The sequence below is a fragment of the Musca autumnalis genome, unplaced genomic scaffold, assembly GCF_047663935.1.
Source record: "Musca autumnalis isolate F117 unplaced genomic scaffold, ASM4766393v1 scaffold_3, whole genome shotgun sequence".
Classification (NCBI taxonomy): domain Eukaryota; kingdom Metazoa; phylum Arthropoda; class Insecta; order Diptera; family Muscidae; genus Musca; species Musca autumnalis.
In genome coordinates this window covers 73,038,674-73,058,087 of record NW_027411866.1, presented here as the reverse complement: position 1 = coordinate 73,058,087, position 19,414 = coordinate 73,038,674, and the positions used below count along the sequence as shown (strand labels likewise).

Sequence of the window (19,414 nt, the reverse complement as noted above, 5' to 3'; positions counted from 1 at the left end):
AATAAAATATTTCCATTCACCTTTTTGATTCAATTATAAAATTTCCAATTATAAAATGTATTGGGCATTTAATTTACTAAGAAGCACCATTTCTTTAAGAAAACACAAACACTGATTTACTGACTCACTTTAACGTCTTTATTCAACGACTGAAACTGAAGAAAAAATTTCTCGCAAAAATAACAAAAATAATTCATACCATTTTTTCTTTTCCACTTCGCGAGTGGGTGAATAAATCGCGACAACAACAATTAAGAACGAACGAAAGCGATATGCATACACACCACCAAACACACAGCTCTTTATTATACAGGACTCTCGCTTACCCGGATGTTACGCAATTTGACAAAAATTCTCTCACCACCCATAAAAAACATGTTCTAACATAAAAAATATGTTGGTACCCAATTAAATAAAATTGAGATTTTTTACAAAATGTTTCAAACATACATTTGTTTGCAACCAGTCTCAAACATAAATTTGTTTGGATCCAAACATATTTCTAACATATATTTCTCTGCCTGTACAGTTGCAATACTTGAATTTTCTACATTAAATTCACAATTATAGCGTTCTCTTCTTAGTCACCTTGGTTTAGAACCTAAGTATTTATTTTATTTATTTTTATTTCTTTGATTTATGTATACCAGTGGTATATGATATTTTTATACCCTCCACCATAATATGGAGGGTATAATTCAATTTGTCATTTCGTTTGTAACACATCGAAATATTCACCGGAGACCCTATAAAGTATATATATTCCTGATCAGGGTAAAATTCTAAGTCGATATAACCATGTCCGTCCGCCCGTCTTTTGAAATCAAGATACAGCTTGCAATTTTTAAGATAGAGCTTTGTAACTTTGTACAGAAGTTTCTATTAATCCTAGGATGTTTGGTATTGCAAATGGGCTATATCGTTCCACGTTTTGATATAGCCCCCATAGAACGGTACCACCCGATTTTTGGTCTTTTGAAGGTTTTAGCTTCGTTATCACACCGAAATGACTGAATTTGGTACTTAGTCTTAGTTGAGGGTAGAATTTTGTTGGTATGGGTCCACGCCTTCATATAGCCCCCAAAGAACAGTACCTCCCGATTGCCGGTATTTTGAAGGTTGTGGCCCCAATATTCCTCCAAAAATTTCTGAAATTTGGTATCTAGTTCTCATTTTTTGAGGTATAAAACTTTCTATATGAAATTTGTAGGTATAGGTCCACGCCTTCGTATAGCCCCCATAAAACGGTACCTTCCGATTTTCGGTATTTTGAAGGTTGTGTCCACAACAACCCACCGAAATGGTTGAGATTTGGTATTATTGGTACATTGGAAGTAAAACCCTTTCCGACTGAATTTCATCGGTAAAAGTCCCCCATAAAACGGTACCTTCCGATTTTCGGTATTTTGAAGGTTGTGTCCACAACAACCCACCGAAATGGTTGAGATTTGGTATTATTGGTACATTGGAAGTAAAACCCTTTCCGACTGAATTTCATCGGTAAAAGTCCACGTTTCGATATAGCCCCCATAGAACGGTACCTGCCGATTTTTGTAATTGTGAAAGATGTGACGTCAAGATCCCACCGGAATGACTGAAATTTTTATTTAGTCTTTCATGGGATTAAAAAATGTTCCAGAAAAAAAATTATCAGTAAAGGTTCACGTCTTCCTATTCCCCATAGAAGCGTACCTCTTACGCCAGAAATTTGTCGGTATAGGTCGTCGTTTTGATATAGCCCCCATAGAACGATACCTCCCGAAAATAGCGACATTATTTTAACGAAATTGCTAAAATTTGGTATTCTTCATAAACGAAACTAGTTGTTCCATTTTACTTAAATACCACTCGTGGTGGAGGGTGATTCTATCCAAACGTGGACCTATGTCGACTGTGTTTGGTAGAAAAGTTCTCCGGTCGCTTAAAGTAGATCTTGCAAACTATAAAGAAAATCGGGTCAGAATTGTACCGGCAAAATATCAAATAATTTTGAATTTTATGTACTTATTAACTTTTAGAAAAAAAATAATAAACTCATGGTGGAGGGTATAACAAGTTCGGCCTGGCCGAACTTAACGACGTTCTTACTTGTTATTGATATTCACTTGCACATCTCAACTAATTTGCGATGCAAAAAATTTAATTGACATAAGAAAAGGTAACTGTTTCAAGGGCCAGCAACGTGGACCGGTTCGGCTAATATTTAATATAAAACACGACACGTTGTACTTACGACCTTGTATTTTTGTCTTACGACCTTTTCCTTCAATTAAATTTCATGATTAATTCCGTTAATGTACGTGGTTTCTTAGCTACATTGTAATCCCAAATAGTGTCCTTTTTTGTCTTCCCAAGTATTTCTGTCCCAACTCACTGCATATTTTGTTTTTGTCTGCAAACCATGTAGAATCTTCAGCATGTAATGTCTTCCTGCGTTTAGGAAGTTCATCATCAGAGCTTTCAGAATCACCGTGAAAACCATAGGGAACTAGACCCATGACACCATCGTCTAATTCCATTCCAAATGCATACTGCTCTTTGTTAGCAAAAATTATGACGTCTTCTTAGTTTAATAACATTTCAATCAATTATAATTTTAGAACAGTACAAATTTTGATTTTTTTTACAAATTTATCAAAATGTGAGGTATTTGAACACATACAGCATCCCAATTTGTATCAATGAAAAGGCCAGAAGTCTATCTTTCATAATCAGTTCGCTTATAGGGGAAAATAGATTTCAAATGTAAGTTTTCGTTGCAATATAGAAATAATCACATTCTTGTTCAAAAGTTTGGTCCACAGGCTCCGCCAAATATCATCCGATTATCATCCAAAGGTGTGGGCTAGTTCTTTACATTGTACCCCAACCATGGATGACGTTAAACATTATATCTGAACTACATTAGCTGTAGTATTCTTTTAAAGTATACATTTTCCTGTGGACTTACGACCTTTTCATACTCAAATTTGTACGTTTTGTGGACTTACGACCTTTTCCGACAAGGGCAAAACATATAGAAAAACGCGACATACTACCATTTTCTTTGTCCATCCATCATCCTGTAACAAAAACGCGATTTCCCAAAAAAGTGGACTTACGACCTTTTCCGACGGAGCAGACGATATGTTTCATTTATCGAAACGAATCTCAACTTGAAATCAGTTATTTATTTAAGAACACACATCAAAGTAATTTTGATTTTTTCAGCACCGCTCAATCTCACTCAAAATTATTTCCAACCAAACAATTTTAAAATTAAAGAAAATTTGTTCTTATATCGAATTTTTCTTCTGAACTTTTTCGAAAATGAAATTACTTACTTTTATCATTCATTTCTATATTTGAGTTTCATTCTTTTAATTTTCTAATTGTGATTTATTACATGATCACAAAATAATGCACATACAACTCTATAAAAAACACAGTAAATAAATCTTAACTTTCACAACTTCTCGTTTAACGGTAAATGCAAATTTAGTACAAACAAAAAAAATTTTTTTTTTTAAGTGCTAGCTCCCATATTTTGAAGAAAGACTCAAAAAATGAGGATGTCAAAAATGTACTTTTGGTCAAATAATTCGCATTTAAAACAAAAGTGCATTGGTTCGACCGGTGAACATTTTAATATTTTTTCTCAGACTTAAATCTGGTTCGAAGATAGACTACACCTACACATCCTTCCGGTACCTTCCTCACAAAAGTTCATAATTTTTGTTTAGGCACAGTTAAAAATCTCTTTGGGGATTATTCTTAAAATGTCATCGGAAGTATTTATTGTCTGAACAGTCCTTGTGATTCTGATGACAACTTTATAATATTTTCAAGCTCTTAGACATAATGGCCAAGTCTAATATATTAGCAAAAAGTCCGCATTTATACTAAACGTCCACAATTGATAACATAAATGTCCCAAAAGTTTCAATATTTTCCTCGACAACCCCCTAAATTCATTTATCCGTTCAAAGTCATTATATCCATTAATCGAATATTCAGAATTTACTTTTTAAGAAAAGCTGACAATAAATATCTCTTTAATGTCGTCTATTTAATATTTAACGGTAATAAATACATTTGAACGTGTCAATATGACAAATGATCTGACAATATTAACCACCCATCCCACACCCCCATCAACAAAAAATCATACACAGGAATATAAATTTAAGATAGCTTTTGGCAAATTCATAACACCACAATATGAGAATGTGAAAGCCAATTGCATAGACTTTGATATAAACGATGAAAATGGGATATGGGAATAACAAATTTCTGCACATTGTAAAAAGATTTTCTTTTATTCCATGTGTATAAATAAGCCTGCAGCTTAACTCCGCCAACGACTTTAACGGTCGTCTTTTCATTTCAGATTGACAGCCCACATGGGAGTAAATGTCTAGAGAATGAGTGATTGCTTTTATTTCCGTTCACATACATACATAAATATATGAAACATTGGCGAATCGTAGTTACTTCCTCTTGGTTGTTTATTCGCAATTGTTAAAAAATTTGCAGATTTTATTTTATTTTTATAAATTGCCGTACAAATAAATAGTATACACAAGGAATAAGTAAAACTGATGAAATACGAAACCCTTAAATCCGTTAAATAAACTGATATGAAACAAAACGAATAAATAAAATTAAAACAAGTAAGAACGGTGATAAATTCGGCCGGTTCGAACTTATATTGAAGTAGAATGGAACATTTAGTTTCCTTTCGTTTATGAAGAAGACTAAACATAAAATTTTAGCAATGTCGGTAAAACAATGTGACTAAGCTTCAGAATACCGAAATTCGGGAGGTACGGTTCTATAGGGACTATTTCAGAACGTCGATATATACCGACAGTTTTTACAAAGTTTTTAGACTCAAAGAAGACTAAATACCAAATTTCAGATATTTCGGTAAGATAGTGTGACTAAAATCTTCAAAATAACCAAAATCAAGAGGTACGCTTCTATGGGGGATATAGGAAGACGTGGACCTATACCGATAATTCTCTTCTGAAATATTTTATAACCCCATGAAAGACAAAATAACAAATTTCAGTCAGTTATATTGACGTCACAACCTTCAGAATTACGAAAGTCGGGAGTTACCGTTCTATGGGGGCTATATCGAATTTCAGTCGGAAAGATTTTTTCAGTTTGTTGTTGTGGCCACAACCTTCAAAACACCGAAAATCGGGAAGTACTGCTCTATGGGGGCTATATGAAGGCGTGTACCTGTACCGACACATATATATTGTGGAATATTTTATGCCCTCAACGAAGACTAAATACAAAATTTCAGCCATTTCGGTGTAATATTGAGGCCACTACATTCAAAATACAGAAAATTGGGAAGTACCGTTTTATGGTAGCTATAAGAAGGCGTGGACCTATACGAAATAAGACAAATTTCTGGGGGAAAGTTTTGTACCACCTACGAAGAACAAATTTCAGCCTATTCGGGCAATATAGCCCATTTGCAATACCAAACACCCTAGGAGTAATAGAAACTTCTTTATTAGAATATTCTATCTTTAAAATTGCGACGTGTATCTTGATTTCAACAGACGGACTGTCGGACGTTGTTATATCAACTTAGAATTGATCAAAACTATATATATATATACTTTTAGGGTCTCCGATGAATGACAAATTTAATTATACCCACCATATTATGGTGGAGGTTATACAAACGGCTATATTCGGACGGGGTCGACCGTGCAATACATTACACCTGGACACTAGTTTTTTGTTCAGTTTTGTAGAACTGTTTTTTTCTGTAAATGGAGTCAGGTAAATTTGTATTCAATTGCATTGAGTAATAAGAGTTTATGTTTAAAGATAAGAAAACTGTCGGCCATAAATAATGTAACAAATGTCGTACCCAAAATAGTTGTGTTAAAGATAGAAAAGGATCGATCATTAATGTATTTATTCTTATCTCCCGCAGTGCATTATGTTGTTGTGTACATAACGCATTTGGAATAGAATGTATTTGTAAATGTGTGTCTATTTATGTTTAGTTTAGATTTTAAGGTTTAGTGTTAAGAGGAATGGTTAGAAATAATTGAGTCTCTCTTCGACGACAGAAGAGTCAACATCGTTTGCGTCGTTTTAGTTTTCCCAATCCATAGTTTCTTTGGTGCACTTGTGAAGAGACAAGGAGTCCGTCGCATTAATACCATCTCCAAATACTGTTACCCTAGTCTTTTCAACGTAGGGGATGAGCGATACCAAGCAACGGTCTTGACCGGCTTTAACATGGCAAAGCCCAGGATTTATCTTGGTCCCTCTTTCATCTCAAGTGGACACTGACCTCCCCGTGGTGTCACCTGGGGAACTGCCTTTAACACCCGTTAAAGGTAGTGAGCTAACATGTGCCGCGCGTTCACCCATAAGAACGTTAAAAACTTGGGTTTGGGCGTCGGGTTAGTAACCCTCCCCTAGAAAAAAACATCCCACTATGAAAAAACGAAAGAAAAGAAAAACAAACCCCTCTAAAGTTGACGAACCCCGCAAACGTTTTAAGGACCATGATCTGCGAATCTGCACATGGAATGTTCGCACTCTTTATAGAGAAGGTGCAGTCTTCGCATTGGCAGACGTACTTGAAAAGTACAAGGCCGATATTACTGCCATACAGGAAATACGATGGATTGGGAAAGGCGTCACAACAACACCTAAAGGTGACGCACTGTATTATAGCTGCCATGACGTAAAGAATGAGTTTGGTTGCGGATTCGTAGTCAGTCGGAGACTAAAACATCTGGTATCCAGCTTCACCCCAGTGAATGAAAGACTTGCTGCAATTCGAATAAAAGCTAAATTCTTCAACATCAGCTTTATTTGCGCTCATGCTCCCACTGAAGAAAAGGACGAACAGACCAAAGATATATTTTACGAGCGCTTAGAAGAAACATATGACCGTTTCCCTGCCCATGACATTAAAATCATTCTAGGCGATTTTAATGCCAAAATTGGAAAGGAGAATATCTTTGGCCCAACAGTCGGGAAATTCAGTCTCCACAGTGAAACATCTGACAATGGTATGAGGCTGATAGACTTTGCAGCTGCAAAAAACATGGTAGTTAGCAGTACCAGATTTAATCATCTCGATATTCATAAGGGCACCTGGCTGTCTCCAGATCAAAGAACAAGTAATCAAATTGATCATGTTGTAATAGATGGAAGACATTCATCCAGCGTGTTGGATGTACGATCGTTCCGAGGCGCAAACATTGATTCGGACCACTACCTTGTTGCAGCAAAGGTACGTACACGTCTAAACGTTGCAAATAAAGCACGAACAGACACAACGCGGAAGTTGGACATCGATAGGCTGCAAACACAACAGATAGCCACAGCATATTCCACTCAACTAGCCCAATTGCTTAACGCGAGCACTCCTTGTCCCGATAACATAACAACACAATGGCAGCATATTGCCCACTCCATGCAAACAGCCGCAAAATCCATACTTGGATTCCAGAGACCTCCACAAAGGAATTCATGGTATGACCAGGAGTGTCGTGCTGCTACCGAAGAGAAAAATGCGGCATACTTTACAATCAGTAGCAACGCGTAGCGCACGAAAGATATATCGGGAGAAAAGGAGAGAAGAGAAACGTCTTTTCCGCAAGAAAAAGAGAGAAATGGAAAAGCGAGAGTGTGAAAAAATCGAGATGTACAGGAGCCAGAATGAAGTCCGAAAATTCTACCAAAGAGTGAAGCATCAAACTGATGGCTTTGGTACAGGCACATCCTCCTGTAGAGACCAGCAAGGTAATCTGGTAATAGATACAGATAGTGTGCTCAGGATATGGAAGGAACTTTTCTCCAATCTGCTGGTATCCAATAGTAGCGAAGACGATGATACCACAGATCCAATCCCAGAAGATGGTATAGAATGTATACCGCCCGGCCAAGATGAGGTAAAAACAGCAATCAACCGGCTGATGAATAATAAAGCAGCAGGAGCCGATGGCTTTCCAGCCGAGCTGTTTATAACCGGAGGCGACGCGCTGATAAGGTGCATACATCAGCTAGTTAGCACCATCTGGCAGGAAGAACGCGTACCCGACGATTGGAACCTGAGCATCCTATGTCCCGTCCACAAGAAAGGAGATAAGACTGTATGCTCAAACTATAGGGGCATAAGTCTTCTCCCTATTGCCTATAAGATAGTGTCAGGGATATTGTGCGAACGACTAAAGCCAATGGTCAACGAAATAATTGGACCATACCAATGTGGCTTTAGACCTGGCAAGTCCACCATTGACCAGATATTTACTCTGCGGCAAATCCTAGGAAAGACCCAAGAGATGCAGATTGACACATTTCACCTTTTTGTCGATTATAAAGCAGCATTCGACAGTCCCCTCCGATCAAAGGTATTCCACGCAATGTCTGAATTTGGTATCCCCGCAAAGCTCATCCGGCTTTGTAAGATGACATTAACTGATACTAGGTCCTCAGTTAAAATTGGAAAGAACCTCTCCGAAGAATTTTGTACCAAAAGAGGTTTCAGACAAGGATACAGCCTTTCGTGTGCTGGAAAAGGGAATACGAGATGCAAATGTCAAAAGAAATGGCACAATTTACACCAATAGCCACATGTTACTTGCCTATGCTGATGACATAGACATCATGGGACGATCAGTAAAGGAAGTAACTGATACCTTTAGGAAGGTCGAAGCAGAATCTGCGACAGTGGGTCTGGCGGTAAACGGCGAAAAGACCAAATTGATGGTCTTAGAGCTCGGACCAACTGTGGAAGTTGGTACCTACAATACCTACTTCGTCTACCTCGGCACTGCCATAAACTCAACAAACAACATCAGTTGTGAAATAAGAAGAAGAATTGTATTGGCCAACAGATGCTACTATGGTCTAAGTAAGCAATTTAAAAACAAAACCACATCTCGTCAAACAAAAATAACACTATACAAAACGCTGATACTACCCGTGCTAATGTATGGCTCCGAAGCATGGGTACTTGCGCAAGCAGATAAGGCAGTGCTTGGTGTGTTTGAGAGGAAAATTCTTCGAAAGATCTACGGGCCGATTTACGTTGACGGTGAATATCGACGTCGTATGAACCACGAGCTATATAAGCTATACAAAGACATGAATATAGTTAAACGTATCGAAATGCAACGATTGCGTTGGCTAGGCCATATCATGAGAATGAGCGATGATGAACCCGCTAAAAAGGCGTATGAATACATGCCACATGGCGGTGCACGCAGAATCGGCAGGCCTAAGCTTCGATGGAGCATACAAGTGGATGAAGAAATGAAAAGGCGCGGTATTCCAAAAAGCGAAAAACAGAGAGGAATGGAGATCTTTTCTTAGTTCGGTCTATGGAACAAATGTTCTGTAATGGGCCAACTAAGTAAGTAAGTAAGTAGTCTTTTCAATCATCACTTACTGAATCATATAACGGAAATAGATAATAGTTTACAATATATAGGTACGAGTTCTAACTTTAATCCAAATATAACAAATACCACCTCAAAAAGAATGTAGTTTCGTTATCTAAACATTTGTTCCATAACCCAAAAAAGAATAGATTTCCACAACCAGGGTCTCCGATGTTCTCTTTCATCTGTTGTTTCGATCAGAGGGCGATACACGTTGAAGTCTGGTATAAAAGTAAAAGGCAACCGCCTCACAGGAACGCTCCTTCAAGACTGAGTGAAATTCCCAAACTTCACACAGCATGTGATTCCTAGGAGAAGTCCTGCCCATTACCGTATCAGAAAGGCAAAAAAATCTCTGGAAACATTTTAGTGATGCAGTTTAAAGATTTCGCAGGGTGATCTCTAAGATCCCAAACCTATTGAACTGAACTGTGTCAGCTATGATTTTTCCTCAACAAACTCAGTAAGCTCTATGCAGAAAAATCCGTAACGATTTGGCGAGACGTACCTAGTTGTAAGATATCGAAGTTAATCTGGCCGTTCTCCCACTGCGAGAATCGGAATCGGTGTAGGATTAATTACTGGCCACTTCGGCATCAGATCTATGCCAAGTAAGTGCAAGGTCATGCACATTGAGCGCTGCAGGCAATGTGATTATGTAGAAGAGACTAAAACAATCGAGCACCTCCTCTGTCTTTGATCAGATTGGCAGTCAAAAATACAGTCTGTTTGGAGTGCATGAGATAGTACCATTCTCTTAGGAGCTTTGGGGCGGGTCGTCCTAGACTCAACAAAATCAATTCACAGCTCTTTTTCTTCTTTACCTCTCTGTTATATCTTCTCTCCTCCTAAATCTTTACTATCCTTCTCCCAACCCTTCCTCCTCGTTTTTATCTCTTTTCAGGATGAGAACAATGATTTTCAACAATCAACGCAGCTGCTCTTCATTGGTTAGGATGTTAGTATACATACATATATATGGTTGGCGTCGACACTTATAGGATTTATAGTTCAATCGATGAAATAAACTTTACCAGTTGATTATTGTGGCTAAAATGCAGGCCACAAGTATTTTCTAATCCATGAAAAAATGTTATCTGTTGGTTGTTGTGACTAAAAAACGAATTCTACAAAAAATTGTGAGTCCTACAAATTTACGTACAATACATTTATTTCACTCCATTTCCGATAAATAAACTTCTCAATGTAATAAAAGTAATATTACTTTTCCATTCGTTAAAATTGAAGTGCACCATTAATTTAATAATATTGTCGTCAGAAGAACAGCTAAGTTCGTTAACATGTACTTCACATGCCTGTTTGAATAAAATATATATGAAAATTGCATATTTTCAATTTTGAATACACAAATTCCAAGAAAAGGTATTATGTACTTATTAGCGTACAGTATTTGTATGATTTACATTTATGTATATGTATAGGTAGCTTCGCACCCCTTTAGTAGGTAGCTTAGGATGTTGTATTTTTTTGTGTTTCAAGAAGTGAATTTCCACTGTATATATTTTAAAGTAGGTAAGCAGGTTATATTTGCCAAGTTCTGAGACTGTTACATTATTTCGTCAAATTGGAGGTACTACTCTTCTGAGCTTACTCGATTATTTTACCCCACAAAAAGTGCATATGGCACCGCAAATTACTCTTAAGATAAAACCTACTTGGTATGATTATTTAGATATGCCATGTTAAAATGTGGACTATTAAGTCAACGTTTATTAAATCCGTTTAGTCTACTTAAATAACTTTTATAACCTATACCAGGGAAGGGCCTCGTAGTGTAAACTACTCGTACAGTTGAACCTCTTTTATACGCCTTCTAATATCTGGTTACACCGGTCAACCGGCATGGTGGGATTTTGAATATGAACTTCTATTAACCGTGCTTTACCTCTGTTATCCGAGCACAACATAATTTTTTTCAAAGTAGATGAAATGGAAAAATGAATCAGATCCCAAGTATGTTTGTATGAAATCCGTTTCAGTCAACTTGGAGTCAATTTTGTCAGATCCGTCTGTCTGTCTGATTGGAGTGCACGGTTTCGTTTTCGTAATATTTTGTCCAAACTTGGATCAAGTTTGAAAATGGGCCATATCGATCCACTCTTTCCGATACCTCACACACAAAAGCTATTTTTTTCGCTAAATCCGAACGATAACTTTCGAGCGGATTAATTTTCTTCGATATTACAAGTTCCAAGAATGCCTACATAGGATAACACCTACGGGTACTTGTCTTACAAAAGTCAAAATGTTTGCTTAAAGCGGGTTTGCAAGCTGTTTGAGGACTTTCTTGAAATGTTTTCCGAAGGTACTCTTCATTATACCCTAAGCCTTTAAGCTAGAAAGGGTATATACTAGGCCGGGGCGATTTGTATGGAAGGAAAAAACCTTAATGGGCCCTTCCTGGGATTGAACTGAGCAAAAAAGTCCACTAGACTAAAGGCATATAACGTTCAAACCATTGAGATTTTCGATCCAACACACAGAAAAAATTGTAGCCAAGACAGTTATTAAGAACTCTCTAATACATCGCAAAAGCGTTATAACGCTCCTTCTGGCAGTTTTGGCCTTGAGAAGGTGCGAACTTTTCAGAAAATGTCGATAAATGGCAGAAAAATATTCAAGCGTTATGATGCAAAATTCTACCGTGTTGTGATCCATGAACACCGAAAATGCCTTTAGTTCGTTTGGCTCACTTCGAATTATTGTTTTATAACGGTAAAAGTAGTGAAAATCTGGGTTTCTTACATTTTCAAATTTAAACGGGCATATCTTCTTTTTTTTTAAACGGATTTCCGTCAGCACAGCTGACTGATACTTTCTTATCTGTTTTCTTGTTTACAGCGATATGCTGCTTTTCGCTGGCAGGGATATGCTTTCTGATATAATGGTTCAAAAGCTCTTAACAAATCTCACGGTGACCAACAAAAATAGCTGGTGGTAGACATTTGAAATGTAGTTTATTTCTTAAATCTAAACCTACCACTAAAATCTTTACCAAATAATGGGTTTTTATAATACTATTTGGTAGTCATAATTACTTACAAAGCTCCCTACTAACCCATTATTTTAACAAGGGCATGTCTCTGTCAATCACTAGTTATTCTATAATCACTAGAATAGCGAGTAATTTTATGGCCACTAGAAGCTGAAAAATAAACAAAAAATATGTTCTATTTTTAAAACAATTGAGGTGAAATTTGTTTTCAATTTCATTTCAACCCACTTCATATTTATACCCTATACCACAATGTGGAAAAGGGTATAATAAGTTTGTTTTCCCAAAAATTCATGTAACGCCGCGAAATATTCGTCGTAGACCCCTCATGTGGTATACCAAACTTCATATCTCGACGAGATAAAGCGATTTAGCGATGTGTGTCCGTCCGTCCGTCCGTCCGTCCGTCTGTCCGTCCATTAAAAATTGTAATCAAGCTAGAGGCCGCAATTATGGACCGATTGTCACGAAATTTAGTATGGAGGTCGGGTTTGGACCAGAATAGAACTGATTAGTTTTTGGCGATGATCGTGAAATGTTAAAGGGATGAAATGGACCAAAAACAAAATTTTTGCTCGATTTTGTAGCCGCTCTGTAGGTCGCAATAATAGTCCGATCGGCGCGAAATTTTAAACGTAGTTTTGGTTTGAGATGAAGAAGTAGCGTGCAAGTCAACGGTATGATCGGATAATATTTAGCGGGTTAAATTGATCAAAACTTTTGTGTGAAAATTGGTAAAATTTCTAATGCACATCTTATAACAGCTAGCCCGGAAAGCTAGTGCACAGGGATAGTGGTATAGGGTATCACATGGTCGGCCCCGTCCGACTATAGTCTGTTCTTACTTGTTTTATTTTATTTTGCTCTTTGCTGGATTTGATCATGCGAACTTCTGATTTGCCACAATACGAACATAAAGGATTGTTTAAACGCTTACATGTGCTCCACCAACTGTTCTTTGTTTTGTTAACAAAAAACTCGCGTGCCGATGGTGAGCGTTGAACACACAGCCCTCGGGTTTGTAGTCGGAGAAACACGCTTTTTGTCACCGTACTCAGCGCTTGTTTGCATTATTTTGAGACTAAAGGTGCACCAGGATCACTTCTGGACTTTACCCATTAAAGCTGAGCAGAACGCTTCCTTTTTAACTTCCATCCCCCACTGTTGTCAACTATCCATTATTTCATTGGACAGTATTCGTAAATGTCACTCAAATTGTTTTCACCTGAGTTAATTCTTAACCAGATTTAATTATATTTAGCTGGAATTTAAAAGCATTCAAAAGTATTTGCAAACAAAATGCTGCGTGGCTGAACAAATGTTGCGTTCTGGTAAATGCATTTGCAAAGCTAAAATGGAGTAATCGTTTGGGCATTTTTAGATTTTTCTGTTTCTCTATTTTCTTTATGTTAATGGAAGGCCATTTCATATGCACAACCAAACTACGTACTTGTGAAGTGTCGGAACAAGAAAACATTTTGCTATGTGAATGGTGGCAACGACATTTAAATCTTTACCACATCATCAACATGGCTTTTCGTTTAATGTTTTTAAGTGACTTGCGGTTCTGTTTAATTTTCCTATTAAATGTAATGATGGGCAAATGCTTTAATTCAGTCGAACTTCAATGTCGACTATCATCTTATTCATGCAAATTGTAATTAATATAGAATAGATACAACTAACAGCTACGCGTTGAATTTTTGGGTGTTGTATAAGTTCGATACATTGGTTACGCCAATGTATACGTTCGATACTTTGTTTCCCCTTCCCAGCATTCCAATTAACTACGTTAATTGGCCGCTCGTTCGAGCTCTATGGGGAAATCTTCTCTGCACTTCTTCCAGGAGCCTTCTTTGTAGGAGAGAGTTCGCTCTTTCCTACTACCTCTCCTGGAAAGCTTTATTCGCATAGTTCGGATGCAGAGGGGCGCTTTCCAATGCTGCGTCGTAGTTGATTGTCACGGCCTTATTATCGTTATTCTGCCCACCTGCAACACTTGTTCTTTCGCTCTTGTCTATAACACACACAAAAGGTAAAGTCTTGTTTCTTTGAAACCCACCAACTTTACAATAAAGAATTGAAAATATTTACATAAACAAAATTACATACACAAATTGTTTTTATTTCTTTTCTTTTTGGGTTTCTCACACTGGTATCACGCCAACATTTTGGTCCAATCGAGCCGGATCATTTACTTGCAATCTTGTGGAGTTGTTGCTAATTGTGTTTTTTTCCCTATTTCAAAGGAGAATAATCATCATCACCAACATCCCCCCTCATCAGTGCGCTTCACCTCATCATCATCCTCATCAAAAATCATCCACATAACCAAAACATCAACAAACAACATCATTTACTAAAAGGTACGTAATTCAGTTTCTTTTATATTGAGCATACCGCGAGTGTTGTTGTTTTTGCATTTTTCGGTTTTTAAAAAAAAGTGATTTTTTGATATTTCGTTCGCTACGTCGCGTACTGGTCGCCCTACAATTGCCTTAACGCGTGTGTTATTACATAGAAATCATCCTACAGTCCACTAATCGTCGTACAATTTGCTAAATAATCGTATTAAAATAAACCAATAATCCCAATATTGTGACATTATTTTAATACATTCGCTGATTATTTACAAAAATCTAAATTATTCTAATTTAATTTCTGCCTAATTTGCATTTGTTCGCATTCTATTGCTTTAATTTGTTTGCCGGTGATCGATTCTGTAGTGCTTGTTTATTATTTCTACCTAAGGGCTTACATACACACATTCCCTTAATCGTTGAAATTGTCAGCCACTAGTGAGAAAATACAATAACAACACTATAATTCTTCATCGTGCCCTTTTCTTTGCAATTCTAAAAACTACCAACAATTTTCTAATCGTTCCAACGTTTGGGTTTTTTGTCGTGCAATTGCAACAATAATAATACCCAAATATTCCAAGCAGCATCGTTCGTCGATCGGTCTATCATATACAAGCTACCAACAAATTATTCCTCTCCCCACCACTAGTGCTGGTTCGTTGTCGTTGCTTGGTCTGTAGTGTGGTGGCTGACGTTGATAATTTACTTGTGTTTTATTTTCCTTTGTTATTTAGATTCGTTGCTGGTTGTCGCACCTTGGGCACCAGTGTAAAAAATAATATTTTTTGTGATAAATTTTTAATAAATTTTTTTGTTATTTTTTCTCGAATATAATTTCGTGTCGCGATTTAATATTGATTGTTCGTAATATTATTCGACTAAAGCACCCTACCATCGGCATTGTTGATAATATTTATATTATAAATTGGCATTTATTTACATATTTTTTGCTATTATTTATAAATATTTATTTATAAACTCAATTCTAATTTGTTTTCGAAATATTTTTTGGATAAATTCGTTTTTACCACATAGTGTGACGTGCACCCTACTGTCGGTAATAGACGATTTTCTCATTAATTTGTCAAAAACTTGTGATTTTTCGAATTTTTTCGTACTTTTTTTTAGCTTTTCGTTGCTATTAGCCATCGTGCTTATTTCTTTCGATCTTTTTCTGAAAATTAGACCGTGTGCACCCTACATTCGGTTCTAATTGACTTTCTAAAATAGTAAAAAAGTGATTTTTTGAGGATTTTTCGAATTTTTGTTGATATTTTTTGGGTTTTTCATCCTTTTAATCATGTCGGTCACTCCTGTCACCCAATTCATTCGGGCTTCTGACAATGTTGTCAAATTCATTGCTGGCTTTAATCTGATTAGGCCGGAAAATCACACCGTTTTCAATCTTGAGATTCGTAACACGGAACTCCAAGATTTGTGGAAGAAAGTGAAGGATACTTATGATAGGTATTTGGATCATCTTATGTCTGTTGAAGGTACGAATTCTGAAGACATTTCCTCAGCCGACGCAAAGTATCAAGCCACTTGCGAAAGCTATGTCCTTTGTTTGTCGACTATAAATGAAAAACTGGAGGAGCTTAAATCAGTAAAGTCTCCCCCTGCTTCCCCATCGTCATTGCTTATTAGTACTCCGCAAAACCGTCCATCCCAAAATATTCAACAATTCGATTCTGCGGTTCGTGGGTCTAATAGAGTAAATATTGGTCAACCACCAGCATCTAATGGTGGCAATATCTCTATTCATAGTTCTATTTCTCCACATTTATCGAATACTGCTTTTCCAGATGTCCAAAACCCTTCGGACATTTCTATTGCTAATTGGAGCTTACCACCATACGTTTCGAATAACATGCATCATCTTCATTTACCACCATGTGACATTGAGGATTTCCATGGTGACTTTTTGTCGTGGCCCACTTTCCGGGATCTTTTCTCAGCCATGTTCATTAATAACGCTGGACTAAGTGACATTGAGAGGCTTTGTCACTTGGTACAAAAAACAAAGGGGGAGGCTAGGGAAATCGTGGCAAAGTTTCCGCTCACCCATAGAAGTTTCGCTTTAGCTTGGAAATCGTTAAAAGATACGTATGATAATAAACGCATTCTGGTCCATAACCATCTTAAGCTCCTATTCGACCTTCCGGTGTTCGAAGCTGAGACTAGTTCTAACTTGAAAACTTTGCAGCGTGGAATCAATAGTTGTATTTCTGCTATGTCAGTCTATGATGTAGCCACGGATCATTGGGATCCAATTTTGGTATTTATTTGTCAACAGCGTTTGCCTAAATTAACTGCAACTTTGTGGGAACAGAGTATTAGAGATAAATCTTCTTTATCCTCGTGGGATGAATTAGATAAGTTCCTAACAGAACGAATCCAAACATTAGCTTGCCTTAGGGACATGAGAGGTTCTTCTTCAATTTCAATTCCGAAAAGTAGAGTCAAAACTAATCTTGCTACTTCTTCGGTCAAAGATAAGTCGAAATCGGTATGTGTACTTTGTCGCAAAGAATCTCATTCATTGCGATCTTGCCCTAAATTTAGGGCGCTTTCATTTGAAAAAAGATTTGAAGCCGCTAAAAAGCAGGGTTGTTGTCTTAATTGTCTTTCAGTGGGACATTCAGTCAAAGACTGCTCTAGTACCCACAATTGTAATATTTGCAAAGGTCGCCATCATACAATGTTGCATAGGCCTACTTCAGCTCCTTCTAGATCACCTACCTCACTCCCCTCGTTTACCAATACCAATCCTCCTCAAGGACTTGATAATGTCGCATCAACATCCACTGGTGCTAATCCTAGAACCATGAATAGTCAAGTGTTCCATACATCCCAAAATCGGAACGTTTTGTTAGGTACTGCGATGGTTGACATTGTTCATTTAGGAGTTTCGTATCCTGCTCGGGCTCTCATAGACCCAGGTTCAGAAGCTTCTTTTATTACTGAACGTTTGCAAAAGCGCCTTAAATTACCCACCCAGTCAATCACTGTTACTGTTTCTGGTGTTAATAGTTCAACATATGCCACTTCGAAGAAAAATTGTTCGCTTCGCATTGGTTCTCGTTTCGATTCCTCCTTAATTGTAGAAACTTGTGCGTTTGTTCTTCCAAAAATTTCCGGAAGCCTTCCCTCATGTCCCCTCAGTTCAAACATCACATCTCGATTGCCTAATATTGGTTTAGCCGATGATCGTCCTTTTGATTCACGACCTGTCGATTTATTGTTGGGGGCAGATTTGTATCCACAGATTTTGCGGGAAGGGACGCAAAGAAATATTCTGGGTTCTATGTTAGCCCAAAACACGATATTTGGCTGGATTCTGACTGGTCCCATGCCTTCTTCCTCAGTCCAGGTCTTCACGACTGTGTTGGATATAGCTGAGGAGGAATCTCTCAGCGAAACACTACTCCGGTCACCATCGGACATGTTTCGTGAGAGGAATTATCGTGCCACGACCGTGCGAGATTCGGAGGGTCGTTACGCAGTAACGCTTCCCTTTAATTCCGGATTTCCGCAAACATTGCAACTGGGGGATTCTCGTAGAAACGGTTCGAAACAGTTTTGTCGGTCGAAAAATACTCTTCTTCGATGAACTTCGGTAAAAAATAATTTATGCTCAACCCCCCAAATCTAATTTCAGTTCACTCGCTTGCTACATTCCACATCATCTTGTCATTAACCTTGACAAGTCGACCACAAAACTTCTCGTAGTATTCTATTTTTTCATCAAGTCGCCCAATGGTATTAGTTTCAATGATCTTCTTCCAACTCTTCGGGTAGATGTAGTTCTATAGATAGTGTCGATCCCAAGCATTTTCCTTTCCAAATTATTTTGTGTAGAACTTCTCCTTCTGACCCTATTCAAAATATAAGTTGCAAACGGTCACATGTGGGATATACTGTGCGCCCTTCCTCGCCATTCGTACACCTTGTCAATTAGCAGATGACACTCAGTGTCATTATTCACTCGAAGCTCACATTCTTCGTCGTTGAATGGATGCATCACAAACTTTGAACTGAGGAAGTGGACATCAAATCATATTCCCCTTTTATCTCGCTTTTCTCCTGGTGAACTGGCTATACCCACGTTCTTCCTGTGTAGAATTCAGCAGTTTCAAGCTATTAGGACTTCGATTAATGGCTAATTCCGATTCTTTCATTCTCTAGATACTTCCGAAATAAAAGCTCCGTTTAGTAATTCTTGCCCAAAAATGATATTTTGCAGAGGTTAATGGCTCACTTATGTCACTAAACCTTCGTTTGGACTAAGACCCTCGTTTGCGTCTTGTTAAGTTTCCAACATGGTCCTACTCTGAGCGCCACCGATTTTATTGCCGTATCGTTGTCGATTTGTTCGTCTTCTTGCAGAATTCGTTCACGCTATTTCCACTCATGGTGGAAATCAGTTGATGTTTCGTATACTTCGTATCGCATCCTTTGATATGAAGACATTTACGGGTAAAGCGTGTCGAATTACCAAAGGTTACGTACTTGTCTTCACCTGCTTTTTAACTAAAGCAGTTCACTTAGAAGCCACTTCTAACCTGTCTGCTGCTTCATTTCTGGCATCTTGTGGTTTTATTTTCGTCGTGGTTGCC

General features: G+C 37.6%; 1 protein-coding gene across 1 annotated transcript; it reads left to right on the top strand.

The window, feature by feature from the left end:
• Nucleotides 1–17,679: 17,679 nt before the first annotated feature.
• Nucleotides 17,680–18,408, top strand: LOC141398222 (uncharacterized). Its single transcript, XM_073975459.1, has one exon. The coding sequence runs from the start codon at nt 17,680–17,682 to the stop codon at nt 18,406–18,408; it is 729 nt and encodes a 242-aa protein (XP_073831560.1).
• The last annotated feature ends 1,006 nt before the right edge of the window (nt 18,409–19,414 follow it).

Excerpts from the sequence above, each read along its gene's own strand:
- LOC141398222 (XM_073975459.1), top strand. The coding sequence starts at position 17,680 with ATGGTTGACATTGTTCATTTAGGAGTTTCGTATCCTGCTCGGGCTCTC.